The sequence below is a fragment of the Candoia aspera genome, chromosome 7 (assembly GCF_035149785.1).
Source record: "Candoia aspera isolate rCanAsp1 chromosome 7, rCanAsp1.hap2, whole genome shotgun sequence".
NCBI classification, from domain to species: domain Eukaryota; kingdom Metazoa; phylum Chordata; class Lepidosauria; order Squamata; family Boidae; genus Candoia; species Candoia aspera.
This window is the reverse complement of record NC_086159.1, coordinates 18,816,236-18,835,538: the sequence shown is the minus strand read 5'-3', so window position 1 is coordinate 18,835,538 and position 19,303 is coordinate 18,816,236. Positions and strand designations below refer to the sequence as shown.

General features: G+C 38.1%; 1 protein-coding gene across 1 annotated transcript; it reads left to right on the top strand.

The window, feature by feature from the left end:
- Window positions 1-659: 659 nt before the first annotated feature.
- On the top strand, window positions 660-16,530 carry FAM180A (family with sequence similarity 180 member A). The gene is made up of 3 exons (XM_063308670.1): window positions 660-910; window positions 14,207-14,307; window positions 15,602-16,530. Exons 1-3 carry the CDS (start codon window positions 835-837, stop codon window positions 15,929-15,931), a joined length of 507 nt encoding a protein of 168 aa, XP_063164740.1. The 5' UTR covers window positions 660-834; the 3' UTR covers window positions 15,932-16,530.
- The last annotated feature ends 2,773 nt before the right edge of the window (window positions 16,531-19,303 follow it).

The window sequence follows — 19,303 nt, the reverse complement described above, 5'->3', positions numbered from 1 at the left end:
TTCTGCACTTTTCTTTGATTTTGAACTCAAAATAAACAAGTCCTACTGAATGTAATGGGAAGGAATTAAGCATTCCTTTAAATATGTCTTTGACATGAAATCACTTGAGGCTTAAAAATGTATAACTGGATCGTTTCCATTCTTTGGATTACATGTAGTAAGAATGCCAAAGTGATCTTGGTTAATCGATGGCTTAGTTTTCCATCCACAGCTAAAGCTAAATCTATGTCAAGGATTTACTTTTTTGTATCATCCACCCGATTTTGACCTGCTTGACAAAGTTGCCCCATCATGTGCTCAGTAAAACAAATTGGTCCTGTAAGTACACAGCATTCTTTCAATGAATATGCTCCAGTCTCTTCCTGGTTTGGCATCCAGAACTGTCAATGCCTCATTCAAAAAGCACAAGCTTGGTTTGATCACCCAGAAATATGTGATAGGAGGTAGTGGCCTTGAAGATTTAATAGTGTTCTTTTATACAGCTACTTCTGTCTGTTGACACAAGGGAAATTTCCAGCTGGCTCAACTACTGAATGGAACTGAACTACTAAAAAAATAACCCAAAACAAAAATGTAATATTTATACCACTAGAGCTGCCAACAAGCTTGCATGCGTCATGAGTCACTCCAGATGTGGATATAAAATAGAGCCCTTCTGTGCAAATGAATTCCCTGACCCCATTGAAAATTAGTCTGGAGTGAGGTGCTGCTACTTCACCCCAATATACTCATTACATCTTGCAAAAGGAGGAGAGAAGAAAGTTTAGCCAGCTGTCCCCAGGCATACAAGAAATCGGAGAGAAGCAGAGAAATCTCTGCTTTGGGGAACTTGCAATGCACTGGAAGATGCTGTTCCTGTTCTTGCTGTATTATAATGCTCATGGCACTGTGCCACCCAGGTGGAACCGAGGTAAGGGTTATAAACACGTTTTTGCTCAAAATCAGGCATGCAACGCTGATATTCTATCAAACAAGTTTTTTTTTCCAAACTATGTCTACCGCTTTTCTAGATTCTTTTATTACTTTCAGCCATTCAATTTGATACTTTTCTTTTCTTTATTTTCTGCAAATGAATACATAAATAAGACAGCAATGAATGTTTTTTTTTCCTCAATTGCCATGAAAGTTGGGGATTAAAACGATTGGGTGTGGACTGCAATTTTATGTCAAATGTTGTGATGGACATTCAGGACTGATTCATACAGACAGAAGCTCTGCTGGCTGTGGAACTGAATTCGCTCCTTGCTGAGCCTAAACACATTGAACAGCTGTTTAAGATGGCTTATTTTTAAACACATTGCATTGAAATGTGTACGGCGGTTCTGCTTTCATTGAGGAATATATATCTGGATATGGGTTTATATCAGTGTATATACAGTTGTAGATTAGATTAGAGATTAGATTAGAGGGAGCCATCTTGGTCTAGTGGTTAAAATGCTGGACGAGGGGAAACCTGAGTAAGCATGCAAACTAACTGGGTGACTTGAGGCTAGTCAGTCTCTCTCAGACTAGGAAGAATGCATTTGTAAACCATTTTTGGAAATGTTGCCTAGAAAACTACGTGAACTTGGCTTTGTAGTCACCAGGAGTCAAGTCTGACTTAAGTGTGTTTGTGTGTGTACTAGGCCTGCAGATTTTCAGATAGTGTCCTTTCTTGATGTTAGCTTCAGCAAGATTGTTATATTAAGTTCCTTCACACCAGAGGTAGGAAATCTCTGGCATACTGGATACCTGTAGACCTGTAGACCACTCATCCAGGCCTCTGATTTCCATAGACTATGCCTATTACTTCCCCAATCACACACCCTCCTTAGCATAACTCCAACATTTACCTTCTCTATCTTGCTGGGTTTGCCAGCCACAAAGGTACAGGAAGGAACCTAGATGGACTAGATGCTGGTTTCAGCTGTTATTGCTGCTGATTCCACCCAACAGAACAGTTATTGATCACGTTAATATTGAAATTAATACACAATAGTGTTCTCATCTTTTCTTTAAACCAAATGTAACTGGAATTCTTCGTTCCTTCCCTGAGATGCTGCAGAATGGAGAAGGTGGTGTCCTGCACTATGTACTATCAGGGGCATAATCGTCTAGCCCAGATGATAATGTTACTGGTGGTGTACCATGAGTTATGCCATCTTCTCTGTACTGTGCCTAAGCCTGGGATTCATCTTATAAGAGCTAAAAGTGTCAATATGCCTTACAAGAGGAGAGAATATGCTTACTCTATAGCAGTGTTTTTCAAACTTCGCAACTTTAGGATGTGTGGACTTCAACTCCCAAAATTCCCCAGCCAGCATACTGATTTGTATTTCCCTAGAAGAGCCACTGAACTACAGTGCTGTAGCCTGATCTCATATGGCAGAGGAACTGGATGGGCAGGAAAAACAGGCAAAACTAAAGTGGAGCTATCCTTCTTACTGTCAGAACGCTTCTAGGATGATGGAGTATGACATAAAGGTTGCTTTGTGCAGCTACACATTCCTGGATCAGTTTAGAGTCTAAAATAAAAATATGGCCTTTCCTTTTAATCAGGAATGGATTGGTCAGAGCCAATGGATGTATTAGGACATTTGGATAAACCTGTCCTTAGAGAAAGATCTATTTCAGGAGTTATTTTCTGTGTTCTACCAGTGAGAAAGGTAACATATAAGGGATTGGGACTATATTGACTATATATATATATATGGTTTGCATATATTATGATGGTATGCATGTAGTTATTGTGCTCTAAAAAGCTATGAGATTACAGAAAAATGTTGTAGGTAAGTAAGGAGATGACAGACAGACTTTTGCTACAGTAGTCCAGAATTGTATCTCATGTCTCTGTGTTGGTGCTTTTTCAGTGATAGGCCCAAGGTTGTGCAGGGAGGGAGGGAGGGAGAGATTATAGAAATAAAGCATATATACTTCTTTGTTAGCCAAATAAAAATAATATAGTGACTTGATAGTGTGTTCCTTACTATGCTTGTAGCCCAGAATCTAATCACTTGGTTGTATAGTCTACAGAAGGAAAAGATATTGCATGACTAAATGGCTAGAGAATCATCTTTGTTGTATGGAAATCCCTGTAGCACTGGGATCTCTTCCAACTCTTATGGAATGGTATATCTATGATTGATTTGATTTAATAGATAGATAGAGATCCAATTAATTGACTAGTGACTCAAGGCCAGTTACAAGAGGGTTATCAATCTAGTAGTTTTGTAAAGCTTTCACTAGTTATGCTTTTTTAATGTGTTTTCCTTTAATATATGATCTTTCAGCAATATCTTTCACCATTCTGTCTGCAATTTTTAAATCAAGCACTGTGTTACAACGTATAGGAAAGTTCATAACCCAAAAGATAATTTCATTTTGATTTGCTTATTAGTTCAGGAGGTGTGAATTTGTGAAAGTTGTCAGTTGCATAAAAATACAGACCTGATAAAATACACTAAATTAGATAACACTTGATGCAGCTTTTGTCTTAGGTAAGAAAAACTGGAACTTGATGGAAATGCACATTTCCATTTGTACTAAAAGAGTCATTTAGGTCATTGATTGGGAATCAACATAATTCCATGTTCATGATTGCCTTTGGAGAAATGGAGTAAGGCATTTCGTTTTTAATTTCTGGTGAGGTTCAACTGAACCATGAAATCAAACAAGCTTTCCTGTAATGTTTAGAATATGGTATTGAAAAGGGTAATCCCTGATCATTCATTTTGCTGATCATTAATAGGAAAATCCATTTCATACACTGGGCATGTTGATGAGTTTGAGGTTCCTTTGGTTAAACCAACCTGCCCAGTTTTTCATAAGGTCCTGGCATAATTTCATCTTTTTGGCTTTGGCTCTGTGTTTGCTATTGCGGAACTTCCTACAATGAAGAAGGAAAACATTTCTTAGCAGAATGTTTAAGACCAATCCACAGAGTTGTCAAGGGAATGTTGGCATAGGGTAAAACCTATATTTGTCCTCCTTTTTTAAAAGCCACTTTTGCTTCACTTGAATCTCTGAAGACGATCTGCTCACAGAATTACAGAGTTAAAGGGGATTTATGAGGCATCTTATCCAAAACATCATATGTCATATCTCTTGGATTTTTTTTTTAATCCATTCAGTCATTTCTGATTCTCAGAGACTACCTGGACAAGTCCCTGCAGTTTTCTTGGCAAGGTTTTTCAGAAGTGGTTTACCATTGCCTCCTTCCTAGGGCTGAGAGAGAGGGACTGGCCCAAGGTCACCCAGCTGGGTTTGTGCCGAAGGCGGGACTAGAACTCACGGTCTCCCAGTTTCTAGCCTGGTGCCTTAACCTCTACACCAAACTGGCTCTTCTCTCTTGGATAGCCATAGATTTTTGTTTGGTTTTAGCTAAATGTGATATATGAAACAAGCTCAGTTTGTTTCTAAACCATGGCTTCTGATTTGGTATAACTTTGCCCAATATGGGCAACCTCCACCTCTCTTTACTTCAGTATCCATGATTTTCCATCCAGCAAGGCCAAGTTTAGTGAAGGCTGGCTATCATAACTGACGAAACCAGAAATTGAAATTGGTTTCTCCAACCCATTTTTATGCAAACCATGGCGTAGTACAATATGTGAAGTCAGTTCTTGGGAGAATAGTGATCTAATGATATTATTTCTTGAGCTGGTCCTGTCCAGTACCTCAGACTATAGAAACACATTAAGTGGGCTGTTTTTTAAAATATTTTTTTATCCTGCCTTTATTATTTTTATAAATAACTCAAGGCGGCAAACATACCTAATACTCCTTCCTCCTCCTATTTTCCCCACAACAACAACCTTGTGAGGTGAGTTGGGCTGAGAGAGAGTGACTGGCCCAAAGTCATCCAGCCAACTTTCATGCCTAAGGTGGAGCTAGAACTCACAATCTCCTGGTTTCTAGCCTGGAGCCTTAATCACTAAACCAAACTGGCTCTCCTAGACCAAACTGTTTTGACCCTTCTGTTGAACAACTCCTTAAGTATCTGCCTTAGAGATTGCAGCCATGTTTCTCTCAGACGTATCCTTCTCAGGCTAACTATACCAAAGTCCTTCAAGCTTTCTTTTAATTCTTGTTTTCCTTACAGCTGGTCATCTTAATTGGCCTCCATTTTTTTATTATTTATTTGTGTATATTTTTTAAACTACACAATCTTTTGTTGGTGGTTTATTATGGGAAACCACACTATTTTAGTGCTAAATATCAGATGGAGCACTTGTAACAGGTATTTTTAAGGGAATTGGCTGAATCATTGTAATTTAGATTAAGGACAGATGTCTTTCATGATCAGCATGAAGTATTCTTTGTGGAATGATGACAAATGACAGTGACAGTTTTTTTTTAAAAAATCAGATTATATGAATGCTGCAAAAACAACCAATCATTAAATCTGAAGATTGGATATGAATACACTGTGAATCCAAAATATTCTACAACTCTCTCTCCTTTCATGTATGTTTGTTTATACGTGTAACATTCTTGATCTGTTAATGTAGCTTCCTTCCATGCTAGTGTTGGCACCAGAAAATAAATATATCAGGAAAGGGTGCATAATGGGTAAAATACTTTCTGGGTAGATTTTATAATTTAGAAATAGTAGTATGTTTCACATTCACTTCAAGGGGTTGTTTTTTTCCTTCCAAAAGAAAAGCAAAGGGATATAGTAGGTCTAAGCACAACCACGGGGGAATAATATTGGTTCCAGTAGGAGAGCTGAACAAATGTGCTTGAGTTTCATAAAGCATCTTGGCTTGAACTGTTGCTGTCAGTTCAGCCATATCCATCAGGCTCTACTTCTGACTTGTCAAGGAATGTCATAGGCATTTCTAATTCCTTATCTTCCCTATCAGGCATGATCTCTCTGAACTCTTGACCTTCTTCTCCAGATGTAAGCCTCAGGACCTTATTCCAACGTCATCCTGCCTTCTTAGGTCATCTAAATATTACTAAATATTACCCTTTCACCGATCATCATGGCAGTTTATGAGTCATGTATGGGCTTTGCCACTGAGTAGAGAAAGACGCAGCAAGTTAGGGTCATCATATGCAATGGATTGCTAGATGATTCAGGAGGCGCACAAAGTCTGCAATGAACTTATTGGATTCCCTGATGCAATATGATAATAACCAATTTTAAATAATATTAGAAATAGATTAAATAACTATGTGGGGTTTTGTTTTGTTTTTTGGTCTTATCAATAGCTACTAGTCATCATGGCTGCAGGGAGCTTTAATCATGATGGGCAATTACCACTGAAAACCTGCTGTTTAACATAATACAATAAAATTAGGGTGCTACTATTCTTATGTTCTGTTGATAGGATTTCCAAGGTAATCACATTGGCCTGTTTCAGAAATAGGAAGTTGGACTTCTTTTATTCTTAATAGGTATTTCAGAACGGATTACAAGAAGTAAAATTTATTGGAAGTGGAAAACAAAACTGTACAAACAAGACTGGGAAATAAATCTTACTTTCTGAACCAACAAGTTTTATAGTAGTAACCACTGAATTGGAATGACAGCTTGGATGCTTTGCACTCAGCATTTCAGAGCAGAAAAACACCTGAGAATTAAGAATTACCAATTGCATGGCAGGTTTTATGTGAACTTTGGCATCAAACAAGAATTTCAAGGATGTCTAAGTAGAACTAATGTACTTACTCCAATTTTATTTAACTTGTATTTAGCTGTACTGAGGTCCCATTGAAGTCATTCAGAAAAGTTGGTAATTTTCATAATTGATATTAAGCAAAATTCAGTGTAATTAACTGCTGCATACCTTTAAAAATATGACATACCACACCATTACAGAAGATTTTTGCCTACTGGGTCATAGTTTTAGCTTGTCCAAGCCTATAATGATCTTTTCTATAGGTCTGTTTCAAGACAGGAGATAAAAATGAATTAGAAACACAACAACACCCAGCCAAATTTGGGCTTCAGCAAAGCATCATTACTGAGATACATTTTTTAATATTAGAAAATATAAAACTATGAAGAAGCTGATTTCTCATAAACATTCTTCAGCAGATTACTTCCAAAACTGATGGAATGTTCTTTTTTAGTTTATAGAATTCATTGGGCTTTCCTTGCATGGGGAAAAATAGGACTGATTGTCCTTGAATCAGACTAAACAGGACTTTTAGTCTGCTGACAATTCTCCTTCTGAAACCGCAGAGCAGAAAAGAAGATTGGGTGGAACAACAGGGCAGAGAAAAAACTCCTGCTCTGCTCTCTATAGTTTAATGTCTCTGAAGAGATTAGTTGCTGCTTCACTTCCTCTTTTTCTACCAAGACAGCCTGGAAAATGGCACACCCTTTATTTCCATAATGGTGAGATTTGAAATGGAGCAAAATGCCCTGTAACTTTGGTAGTTTCCACCTCCTTGAATTAGATTTCTTGCAGCACACCTATTTCTTACCCAGTACATCCAAGATGAGTTGGCTATTTTAAAGGTTTAGAAAGTTCTATTTCAAATTATTTCTCCAAATTGCAGCAATGCTTACATTTGAGAATGTGGAGCAGTTCTCTCTCACTCCTCCCCTCCTTCTTTCTTCCATTCTTTCTCTTTCTTTTCAAATAGTCCCCTCTCCCACTCCCCTGAATTGCAAAACCCATCAGTGAATACTTCTGTAATAACCAATAGGAAGTAGATTTCACTCATCTATTTATTTAGTCCAAATCTTTCTTTATAATATTTAAGTATTACTATATGAGCATACCATTTCCCATTTATATGTCTCTCAAAAGGCTCCCTGTGATGAGCTGGAATCTTTCGGGATATGCAGCTGGAAGTCTGAAGGAAAGACACACACATGCGCATGCACACACACAACACACACCCATCACTGAAAATGCAGGCATTGCTTCTATTGCCCTTCCCTTTAAATATCATCTTTTGAACTGCTTGTCTTCAGATTCTTCTTCTTTTCTGCTCTTACTTAATTCTCTTCTTTTGCTCACCACAATTAGTTTACCATAGATGTCCTTGAGGAAGTTCATTAGAATTCTATTTTTGTCCTGTTGTTGCAGACAGTGTCCTCTGTGTAGCTTTTGACTGTCCAGTTCACAGCTCTATTTCTGTGTTTCCTGCAACTTTCCTGTATAAATATCATGCATGCAGTCCTGGTGGAACCAATATGGCTGCACCTAGTCTGACTACTGTCAAAAACCAACCATCAATACCTTTACCTGTCTCACCACTTCATAACATTTTATCATTATTAGTCATTCTGTTACAGAAACAGGCAACTGCAACTCCAATGGCAGACCTTGAGTCACTCATCTGGGGCCCTCAGAACCCTCTCTAAAGCCTAATGGTACAACTGCCTAATCTTTAACCCATAAAAGCTGTGGATTACCCTTAAAACAAGCACAGGAGTATTAAACAAAAAGTGCTCAGAACGCATCCTGCAGGATCCTGTTCATCCACACTGTGGCTCTCAGCCCCTCAAAAAACTTGAATATGGCCTTTAGCCAACAAATGATAATTCACCCCTATTCTAACAGGATCTCCTCCCTGGCTCATAGATCTTAATGCTACCATCGAGATAAAGCAAGCACATTCTTCCAAACTATTTTAAAATATTTACTTATTTGCTTACCTTGGTTAATGAAGGCTCTGAGTAACTTTAACCAACAAGGGTTAAAAAACCACAGTAAAATCACTCACTATAGTATTACAAACAGTGTTCAAAAAGATGGAGTGAAGGGCATAACACAATTCATTCATCTGCTGTTTTCTCCTGTCCCTCGTCCTTTCTTTTCAGCTATGTGACCATTGGGACATGAGCTGGTTGCTTCCTTGCTTGTTCATGAGTTTTCCTTTTCCTGATCATTCTTTTGATCATATGCATAGTTGCATGCCTAGCAACACACGCATAGTTACCCTCTCAGCTTTCTAAAACCCCTTCTGCAATGTCGAGATCCATCCATACCCATGGCTATCTCCCTCTGGCCCATCAGGCATGTATAAATCTACCAGTATGTAAGGACCATGTCCAGCATTAGAGGGAATGATTATTTTTATTATCTGTAGTTCACCTTCCCTCAAAGCAGGACCCAACATGACTGATGCAATTGGTCAAACTAAAATACAAGAAAACCTAGTGCTGTGTCATTACACTCCCTATTCCTGTTGGAATTTATGTGAAGTTAGGCTTAGAATTAAGGTTAGGGTTAGAGTTCCAGTGCATTGAAATCTTGGGTTAAAATGAATGTCATTATAGGAATTAGGGTTCACTTTTAAGATTAGTGGCAGTCTCACATTTCTGTTCTGGTTACTTTTTGTTAAGGATTAGTATAATATTATGTATTCCTATTGCAATTTGTATGAAGTTAGGGTTAGGGTTGGGTTCTGGTTCAGTGAAAACCCTGGTTAAAATTATTGCCACACTGGGAATTAGGGCAATCAGTCTCAGTTTTCTGTTCTGGTTGACTTTTTTTATGGAGTTTAGTTAACAGTACATATTCAGCCATACAATTACATATTCAACCATTCAATTCTTTTTTCTTTTGAAATCAATTGAGAAAGCAAATCCTTTTTCCACCGGTAGAATAGCAACCAATGGGGGAAAAGGCAAGACATTATTTCTACATAGCATTAACACAAATTACAAAATAATTAGAGTATTGTGGGACTACCACTGTAAAAACATCAAGGAGAAGTAGCATTATTGTTCATCTGGTACAGCACATGTTTTATCTTAACTGAGATTCTGTTTCTGTCTTTTCCAATTAAAAAAAAAATCTATATGATGGGGTCAGGAAACTAAGCAGCAGGAGATTGAATAAACTCTGCCTGAGATTCTGGAAAAGCCACTACAACTCCCAATAGACAAAAACTAGATCCTATCCACTGTGGTTCCTAAGGAGCCTCCATTGATTCCACTGATCAAGGACTGCAGCTCTAGAGTCTGGAACTAGCTGCACGTGAAATCCAGCCTTATAATGGATCAGAATCTTCTGTTTCCAAGCAGTCATAATTATTGTACCTAACAGAAATCAGATGCATCATTAAAATAAATTAGCATACCCTGAGATGAAATAATTGTTTTATGTAAACTTCTCCAGGGGGAGAAGAATGGGATAGCAAATCCCATTAATACAGCCATGTTCTTCTTTGATACTGAATAAACATTTCATGTTGCCATGTAGGAGGGAGCTGAGTCAGCAGAAGAGTTTGTGCATGAATGTATAAACACTTGGCCAAGTAGTGGCTGCACATCTTTCTCCATTTCAGGGTTGGGTTTTGTTTTTGGTTTTTGGTTTTTTTGCCTCAATTCAGTGAAAAGTAAAGTGAGGGGCATAAAGCAAGCAGGCAAACTAAACCAGAAAGCTTATGCATAAATGGGAAACAAAAATCAGGGAGAAGGTGGCTATATCAGAGTACTGCATGACTTGGACCAGAAGAGCAAAATCTTTCAAAGACCAGTTTTGAATGACCCTGAAATATAAAAAAGGGTGAGTAAATTATTGGAAGCCCAGTGTGGCCTAAACTGTTGGATGTAGCCCAAGAAGGCAGTGGCTATTTTTGTACAATGCATTTGGGGCAGGGGGGAGGGTGTTACTGAATAAGCCTCTTGGGCTAGGTAGATGAACACAATGTCATAAATCATGGTTTGTAAGCCACATTAGTGAGCTTACATAACATGCTAAGCCAAAACTAAAAAAAACATTATAATTTAATATGCATTGTTTAGCATGTTAGGCTGAAAATGAAGGATCAAGGCTAGGTTCACACACCTTGCAACTTTTAAATGTGATTTATCTGTTTTAGCTTAGCCTGTTATATCCACCCAGTCCTAGATTCTCTCCCTTTCCCAATTCTATGAAGCCTACCTAGAGTTGTTGGAGTTTTAGGACTGAGGTATTCCAAAGCCAAAGGTTATTATTTGAAAGCCAATTCTAGAAAGACAAAGCTCTGATACTGGCTTTGCTTTGTTTTGCTTTAGTTCAAAGTAGCAGCAGAACTAGTGCAAACCTGCTGAGGAGAAGGGAGAATCAACTCTTTTTCTGACATCATTTTCTTAATCTAAACCATCCTCTTTATCCCTGTAGCTGTTAAAGTGGGCCATATGCAGGAACAAAACTGACTTTAACAGCAAGAAAGGTGATTTAGCTGAAGGCATGCTGAAAGAGAATGACTATTCTCTGTGGGCATCAATAGAGCCATCTTCTTTAAACAAAGTGAACAGAAACAGGAAGGAAGGAAGGAAGGAAGGAAGGAAGGAAGGAAGGAAGGAAGGAAGGAAGGAAGGAAGGAAGGACGGACGTTTTGCTGACCACGAGAGCAAAAATTCCCAAATTTCTATTAAGACATTGTGTTTACTTGACCTGTTGAAGGTTTACAAAATAGTGTGCAGACTTTTGAATTTCCAAGTACTCTTTATCTTGCTTAAGGAAGAATTCCTGGAAACTTCCAACTTTGTACACTGTTCTAATTAAAGCGATAGTGAAGTCTATATTATGTGGCCAGCACAAGGAAAAGATCTCACCACAGCATTCCCTTTCAAAACAGTAAAGAATTATGTCAGATGGTAAAGACTAACACATAAATTACTGTGGAGAAGAGCTTTGTCAGATGCCTATGAAAGTGGATGCCAAGATGGTTGCTAGGCTCGGCCATATATTTGCATGAAAGGGTGTTTGAAAAATTATTAATGTGATCACTGTTGTCTGGATCACTGCCAGCAATTGTTTAGTAAATAAACATTGTAACTGCTGGGTGATTGAAGTTTTAATTGCCAAGCAATTAGCACTTGGAGATTTCAGTGCAGAGTTTCCTATGCTGATTTGCAAGGTAGAAGGTTGTCACAGGCAGAAGGAACTGAATGTAGGCAAAGATGAAAGCAGTGCTGAAAGAAATATAGGAATGGGGATTCTAGACTTGGGTGACAAGTCTACATTATAGGGATGTTGTGAGAATAAAATGAGGAATTACCTGCGATACACATACACATGTTATCTTGAACACTTTGCTTTAAAGGACAAGGACAGGAGTAGCCAACCAATGAATTTCAGTGGGGAATTGGCCAGATTTCAGCTTTGCAAATAGCTGGACTTTTTTTTCAGTTTTTTTTTCAATGTTTGAAATGAGAGTATTCTGCCTCTGGGAGTCTCCCACTTCTATTCCTACCCTTAACCCCCCAAAGACCAAAAAGTGCCCCCAGATGTCTTCTTCTAGCCCTTAATAAGATCAGGAGGCAGCAGCATTAATGTTTATTTAGTCAATGCCTGGGTCAGGATATAAGAAGTGCCCAAGCATGTGAAATGTTGCCCACTCCTGGGCCAAGAAATTAGGTTGTGGGGAGCTACATGCCCTGTCCAAGCTTGATTCAGGATACCAAGGAGAATTGTCTGAAACAATGAAAGGGCAATTGGAAGGGCAAACTCCTTTAAATTGCAAAAGACAATGGCTATTAGGTTATTAGCATAACTGCATTTGGGTGGACCTATTTACATGGGGTCACAAAGAGTCAGACATGACTTAACGACTGAACAACAACAACAAATTTAAGAACACAGTATTGGACTTAATAGCCTTTGATCAGTTCAAGAGTGTTCTACTTCAGACAGTCCATCAGAACTTGAGAAGGATAATGGTGGAAGTTGGTTGGTTGGAGCTGATTCAGGAAGAGAGACTGAAATTTCTGATGACTTGCTGGTTTGGATCCACTGTCTGTCTCGCCCCCTCTGAGGAACTCCCTTTGTTCCCTGAAGGGGTATTGATTCTTTATAGAACAGCTGAGAGTAGAGTGAGAAAGGAATTTGATCACATCATGTTATCTAGTAAAGAAGATGCTGCTACAGTAGATGACTTCCCACTCTAGGTCCTCCGCTGGGTCAGAGTGAGGATTTAGACCAGTGAACATGCCATTATATAATGAACAAATTGTCAAAGATCTATTGGCTTATTACAGGAAGGATCAGCATTATCTTTGTTATATATTTTATCTTGTTGAAACCAATGAAAAATTATTAGGACACTGCACACTTTAAAAATAATTATGAAGTACTTCGAATAGAGGTGCAAGGACTACTATTCGTTAAGGAAGTCATGCCTTTTTTTTTTTAGTCTTTAGTGCAAATCATTAAACTACAACATTTTAAATACAACTTTCTTATAAAGAAGCAGGAGTTTTTTTTTAAGGCTTATATGGGAGCCCAAATGAAGGATATATGTGCTTTAATGAATAGCAGAAAGGTTGCATACTCACTTATGGTCCAAAGCATTTCTTTCAATCATGTTTATACATGCACAGCCCTAAAAATTACTATGTCTGTAGTATAACCTGGTAGATCTAAGGTAAATTGTAATTTGTGGATCTTATCCAAGGTTGTGCCAGAGGAATGAAGTGGCTTTGGATCCATGGCCACCTCCAATGTACACGTGGAATATCCTGTTCCCCTTCTGCTCTGAAGAACATCATCAGGACTTTCCACAGCCATACCAAGCATTCAAGCAGTTGGTAGCAAAATCCAGTGTAGTGTAAAGTTTAGAAGTGAGGGGGTTTTGTTGCTTCAATCATTCCTTTATCAAAAGCAAACTCCCTCTATGAAGATCTATATTACCCTGGACACATCTAATGAGTCTGGCAAATATTGAGTTTATAATGTTTTCATGCATTTCTTAATATTCACAACTAGAAGAAAATAGATCAGATATCATGAGACTCTAAGAATATGAGAATATGCCTGCTAGAGCCCTTTTAGCTATATCACATGGAGACATCTAAGAAATCAAGGCTGCCCTCCTCTCCTATTGTTGCTTCCTTGTACTTAATGTATAGAAGTGGACTGCCTCCATGCCACTAGTAGCCCTTGATAGATATGCCTTCTAAAAATTTGTCTAGTATCCTTTCAAAGCCAACTAAACTGATGGACAATATTACTTCTTGGGGCAATATATTCTACAGGTCATTTATATGCTATATGTTGAAATAGTTATCTGTTTTAAGTCTTCTGTCAGTTTCACTGGATTGCTTTTAATTCTAGTATCATGGGAGATGGTGTCAGCTGATGAGAGAATGAAACTGCTAGAAACTGGAAAAATAATTTTAGGAGACAGGTGGGCTGTAGCTTGAGCTAAGGCTAAGGCTCAACAGCTTTTTTCTTATTTCAAGTTCTGAAAGGCACAGAAGTTCTGTTCTGCTCCTATTATACTGCATCCATTAACAGCTTCTTTCCCATCCTCTTCTTTTCTTCCTCAGCTATGATTTTTCCATCAGCTCAGCGTGTGAAGAGATCCTCAGCAGCTCTTCTCAACCCGGTGCTTCAGAAGTCTCAGGATGATGTAGATCTTCTATTTGAGGTTTCGTATGAGCAAAAGTACACTTTCAAATCCAACCCTTTTGGGGAAGGGACCATAGTAATGGCTCAAGAAGACGACACAACTTCATGGCAACAAAGAATGAGAAAGATGTTGCAACAGATGTTGCAACCTTGTGGTGTTACTATGCAGGTTTCTGATGTCATTCTAAAACAAAGTCCCCCAGTTTCAGAGGTGTGAGATGTTTGGGCTCATCTGAAGCAAAATCATTACTCCCCTCTTTATCTTGATTCTAGTATTGTACTTTTAAAAAATAAAAATAAAAATTAATCAATAAATTAGATGTATGCCTTGCCCTTCAGCTAGATTATCAGGGTGGCTTATAAAAAAAAATCAATGAACCATATTCTACAATAAGAAAACCTGAATTCTGCATTCTTTGAATACTAAGCAAAACTAGAAAGTTACACAATTCCCTTTGTTAAGTATAATTTATTCTGCTATTTTATTTAGTTATCTCATTGGTTAGATCATATCTTTCTATAACAATGTACATGTAACATACAGAATAAATGAACTATTTTTAATAGAACACAATCCAAACAATACACAAATGATTTTAACAAAATACCATAAAACATATTAGTAAACAGTAAATATAATAATGATATCTAAAAGGTGATCAGATGTTAAAGAAAATCTGCTGGAACAGATGAACTTGAAAATTGCCTGGAACAGGAAAAGAAAGGGCCAGCTATATAGTTCTTGGAAACAGTCACTTTCCCCATCGTTTATTCTGCTTCCGTAAGCTTTTGGGAGTGCCACAAAGCTACCTAAGACACTAAGATCCTGCCTTCTAACAAGAGAAATTCCCATTCTGCAGTGTTGGACAAAGATTAACATAGATAGCATAGAGATACCTGATTCAACAGAATGCAGCTTTCTAAATAGGTAGGTTCCGACTCTAATCCGTGACATCTAGTTTTCTATGTATATCTGTTTTCCTCCTTGGAGAAAGCATTGCATCTGATGATTCTTCCAGGGTTCTCCAAAGTGGTCAATATCAACCCCCAAGGGTCAGTGGGACTATCCAAGGGGTTGTTGTTGTTATTATTTGTAGTACTATTAGTTAAAGTAGTATTGATTAAATTATTTTCATATAATAAATGTTTGAGTATTGATGAACAATCTGAAACTTCATGAAGGGGTTGATGAGCTGTAGAGGTTGCGGACCCCTGCTCTATACAATCCAGACAGCATTTTATCACTTCATCTATTGTGTATAAGGACTAAACCAGAACCAGTCTGAAGTATTTTTCCTGTGCTTTCATCCCAGTTTCTTCTAGGTGAGCTGGACATCGGTGAGGATCTAAAAATCACTGTCAAAGATGAGGAACTCGCTTCAACCAGGAAGGCAATGACTTTTGACACACTGTGTAATGATGTTATCCCAAAAAGTATTACAGAAATACGCAGATTAAGCTCCAGGCTGTTAGGCTACCCTGGGATGCTAAAGAAAGAAGATTTTGAAAGGACGGTATTGACCATGGTCTACACAGCATACAGGACAGCTCAGTCCCAAGGTCATCAGAAAGACACCTGGGCAGAATCCTTTGTAAAACTTTACAAGGTTCTGATGCATGACTTGAAGTTGCCATCCAGCTAAGCTCCAACATCTCAGAGAACTTGATGCACCAGGAACTTACTGTGATTATAGGAAGGATATCTGCTTCTCCCTTTTGATAAGTAATAAAGGAAACAAACTTTAGAGCTGCAGTCTTGAACATATTCCTGATTCTCTAGCTCCTCCTAGAGGGAATCTGTTGTAAAATCTTCTGTATTGTATATTACAGATTATATTAATTCCTGCTAGAGAAGTTTTCCAAATCATCTGGTCTTGTTTTTGAAGTGTAACCAATGGATTAAGAATCCTCTCTCGTGTTTTTATTTTATTTCCATCACTGTCTTTCCCATGTTTGTATAGATTATCACTCACACAAATTTTAACCCCAGCTTTTAACTGAAACAGTTAAACTCAGCAAAGCTCATCTCATCCTCGGTTGGGAATTAACCAAGTTTTCCAGGATATGGGGGAATCAGAAAACTTGCATATATATTTTTTTTACCTCTTCTAAAAGCTCAGGAAAAAAAATGCTGATCCCAATCCTTTTGGAAACTCCCTCTTGCTATTTCCTCCAAATACATTCTTTCTCCCCTTTTCTGTTGAGAAGCGTTGATAGGAGATGAAGCAATGGGTTCAATCAAAAGAAAGGAGAGGACTAAACTTTCTCCTTCTCTGAGCTTCTTCCCTTGTGGCTGATACATTAGTAGCAGCACAGTGGAAACAAAGCTCCTGAGAACATAAAAGAGGCGATTCTTCTGAAGTTTGCTGCCACTGCATCGGGAAATCTGGAGGTTTACTGTATAACTGTATTCTGATTAAGCTATTATTATCTTAGGTTCATTTTTAAAAAAACTTCATCTGTTTCCACATTTCTTTAAAAACAGTAAAGTGCTGGATGTTTTTCTCTGTGGGAAGACAATAAAGAATACTCTGAAGAAGAAATGTGCTATAGGATTGCAAAGTAGATTACTCTTACTTCCAGTCCAAATGCTCTACTTCTGTGTTTGTGAAAATGCAAGCAGAGCAGGATCACTGTTTAGATACAAATACACCAGGCATAAGGCCTTGATGAGAGTTTGCCTGATTGATCCCAGCCTTGCAGAAAGATTCTGCTGATTTAAAATCAAGTCCCATTAGATTCTAGGGGTCTTACTTCTTACTTCCAACTAAGTTACACCCGGGTTTGCAACCTCAATTAAACTGTATTAGTTCTTGATTTGACTTTCTCTGAGATGAAATTTGCAATCTCAGATGGGAAAAATATCATTCCAGACTGATAACCTGATAAATTCAAGTATTTATTTTTAGTGTAACCTGTTTGGGAGATCACAACATAATTACTTTTACAATGAGAAAAAAAAACTGAGTTGTAGTTCACCGTGATTAGAGATCAGAGTTATTATTAAAAGAAAAAAAAATCCCATCTTCACAATAGGGACTATTCTAAACAATTTTTAAGGCTAATCCTACCAGGTGCTGAGGGAAGGAGTACCAACAAGGACAAAGCTGTCTGTATCTTGCACTTTTCAGTTAGCCTTTATCTCTCATGTGCCATATGAACATTATCCAGTTATCAGTGTTGATTTAAGACTGATTTCTTAGTCATGTGGGAGCCAAACAATAAAATAACTTGGGACAGCCCTGGTTTTCAACAAATAGTGGAGAGTCAGCTTTCATTTTCTAAAAAAATCATTTGGAAGGTCTAGAGCTAATATTTATAAATATTTCCAAAACAATGCATCAAGCTGAGCCAGTGTCTTGGTATGGTATCAAGCCTAGCACTGACGCTATGTGAGCTCAGACATCTGCAAAACAATGGTAGATCAAAGCCTCCACTGGCTGTGAAATGACACTTTTCCCGCTCTTTGAGTCTTGTGATTGAATAAGGCATGACTTGGGTCAGATGCCTGATGAGCTTCCTGCATCACTCATAGATTAGTCTGGGGTCTTATCAGGTCACTCAAAGAACCAACAAATGGCAGTTGATCTGTTTGGTTGACAAGAAAAAAAAGAAAATAAAGCTGGATTGCTACTGGGCCAAAATCACTGTGGGATGTCAAAGGGGAAAATCTTTGGAAACAGGAGGTATCTTCCCCCACTGTGCATATATTTAAGGTAGAAACTTTCAGTTGGATTTTTATGGTCCATCAAGACAACCCTGACTCCTGGTGATTACAGAAACAAGTCCTTGAAGTTTCTTGGTAACATTTTCAGAAGCAGCTTGCCAGTATCTTCTTCCTAGGTCTGAGAGCAAGTGACTAGCCAAAAGTCACCAAGTTGGCTTCCATGTTAAAGGCAGGACAAGTTTCATAGTCTTCTGGCTTCTAATGAAGTGCCTTAACCACTAGACAAAACTGTCTTACTTGAATCAAATGACCTTAAATTGGTTTTTCTTAGGATAGCCATTTACAAAGCCATGCAGGAAAAGAAAAATGACTACAAGGATCAGAGCAGGAAGAGGAAGGAGACTACTTGAGACACGTTTAGTATGACAGCCTTATTTTCATTAATGTTCTTTATAACTATAAGAATATTCTTCCAATGCTGTGGGCAGTTATCACTGAACTTCAACCACTAGTTGACTGGCATTTACCATAGACAGTGTCACAAAACCATATATACTGACTTGGTCTTGGAAAGCTATATGATGTTCTATCACAGAAGTAAAGTTATGAATGCAAATTGAATCTGTCTAATAATATGAAGTAAGCCTCAGTGGCAGAGTCTTTATGCAATGGCATTTTATTAGAACCTCGGCGTTCTCTAGTTTTTTTTGGCAGTGAAGGTGAGGTAGAGATGCTTCAAAGTTTATGAGCCAGCCTCACTGAACAGAAATTGTCAACTCAGAGATGGGGAAGGTGGAAATTTTATGTCTGGATGCAAGAAAGATTTTTGTCCTTACTGGCAAACGGAGTGATGATGCAAGAGATGGAGGCTTAGAAAAGTTGTATTGGAACCTCTCCCTTCTCATTCTCCCAGTAGAAACAACCTAAGCCAAATGAGAGGACAATCAATATTTGATCTTATTCCTTCATGCTGTCAAGAAGAATCAGAGGATGTTTCTAGCCACTTACTGAAATGTCCTAATCCAGAATACTATAGTACTGGAGGAGGCAAAGTTCCTTGACCAGCCCCATCTTCCCATGTAAGACCAATTCCAAAATTTCATGAAGAAAATTGAGAGTATGCCCAGATATACACATTACAATTGTTAATTAATAAGATAATTTTAACCTGTCTCACATGCAACCTGCATCTGCATAACCAACCCAACTTCTCCTCCATTCTTCCCCTTCCACCTCACTCCTATTTAAGTCCTACATCTGTCTAGCCACTCTATGCATCTGATGAAGTGAGCTGCAGCTCATAAAAGCTTATACTTTTTAATAAAATGTGTTAGGAAAGTTGCTACCA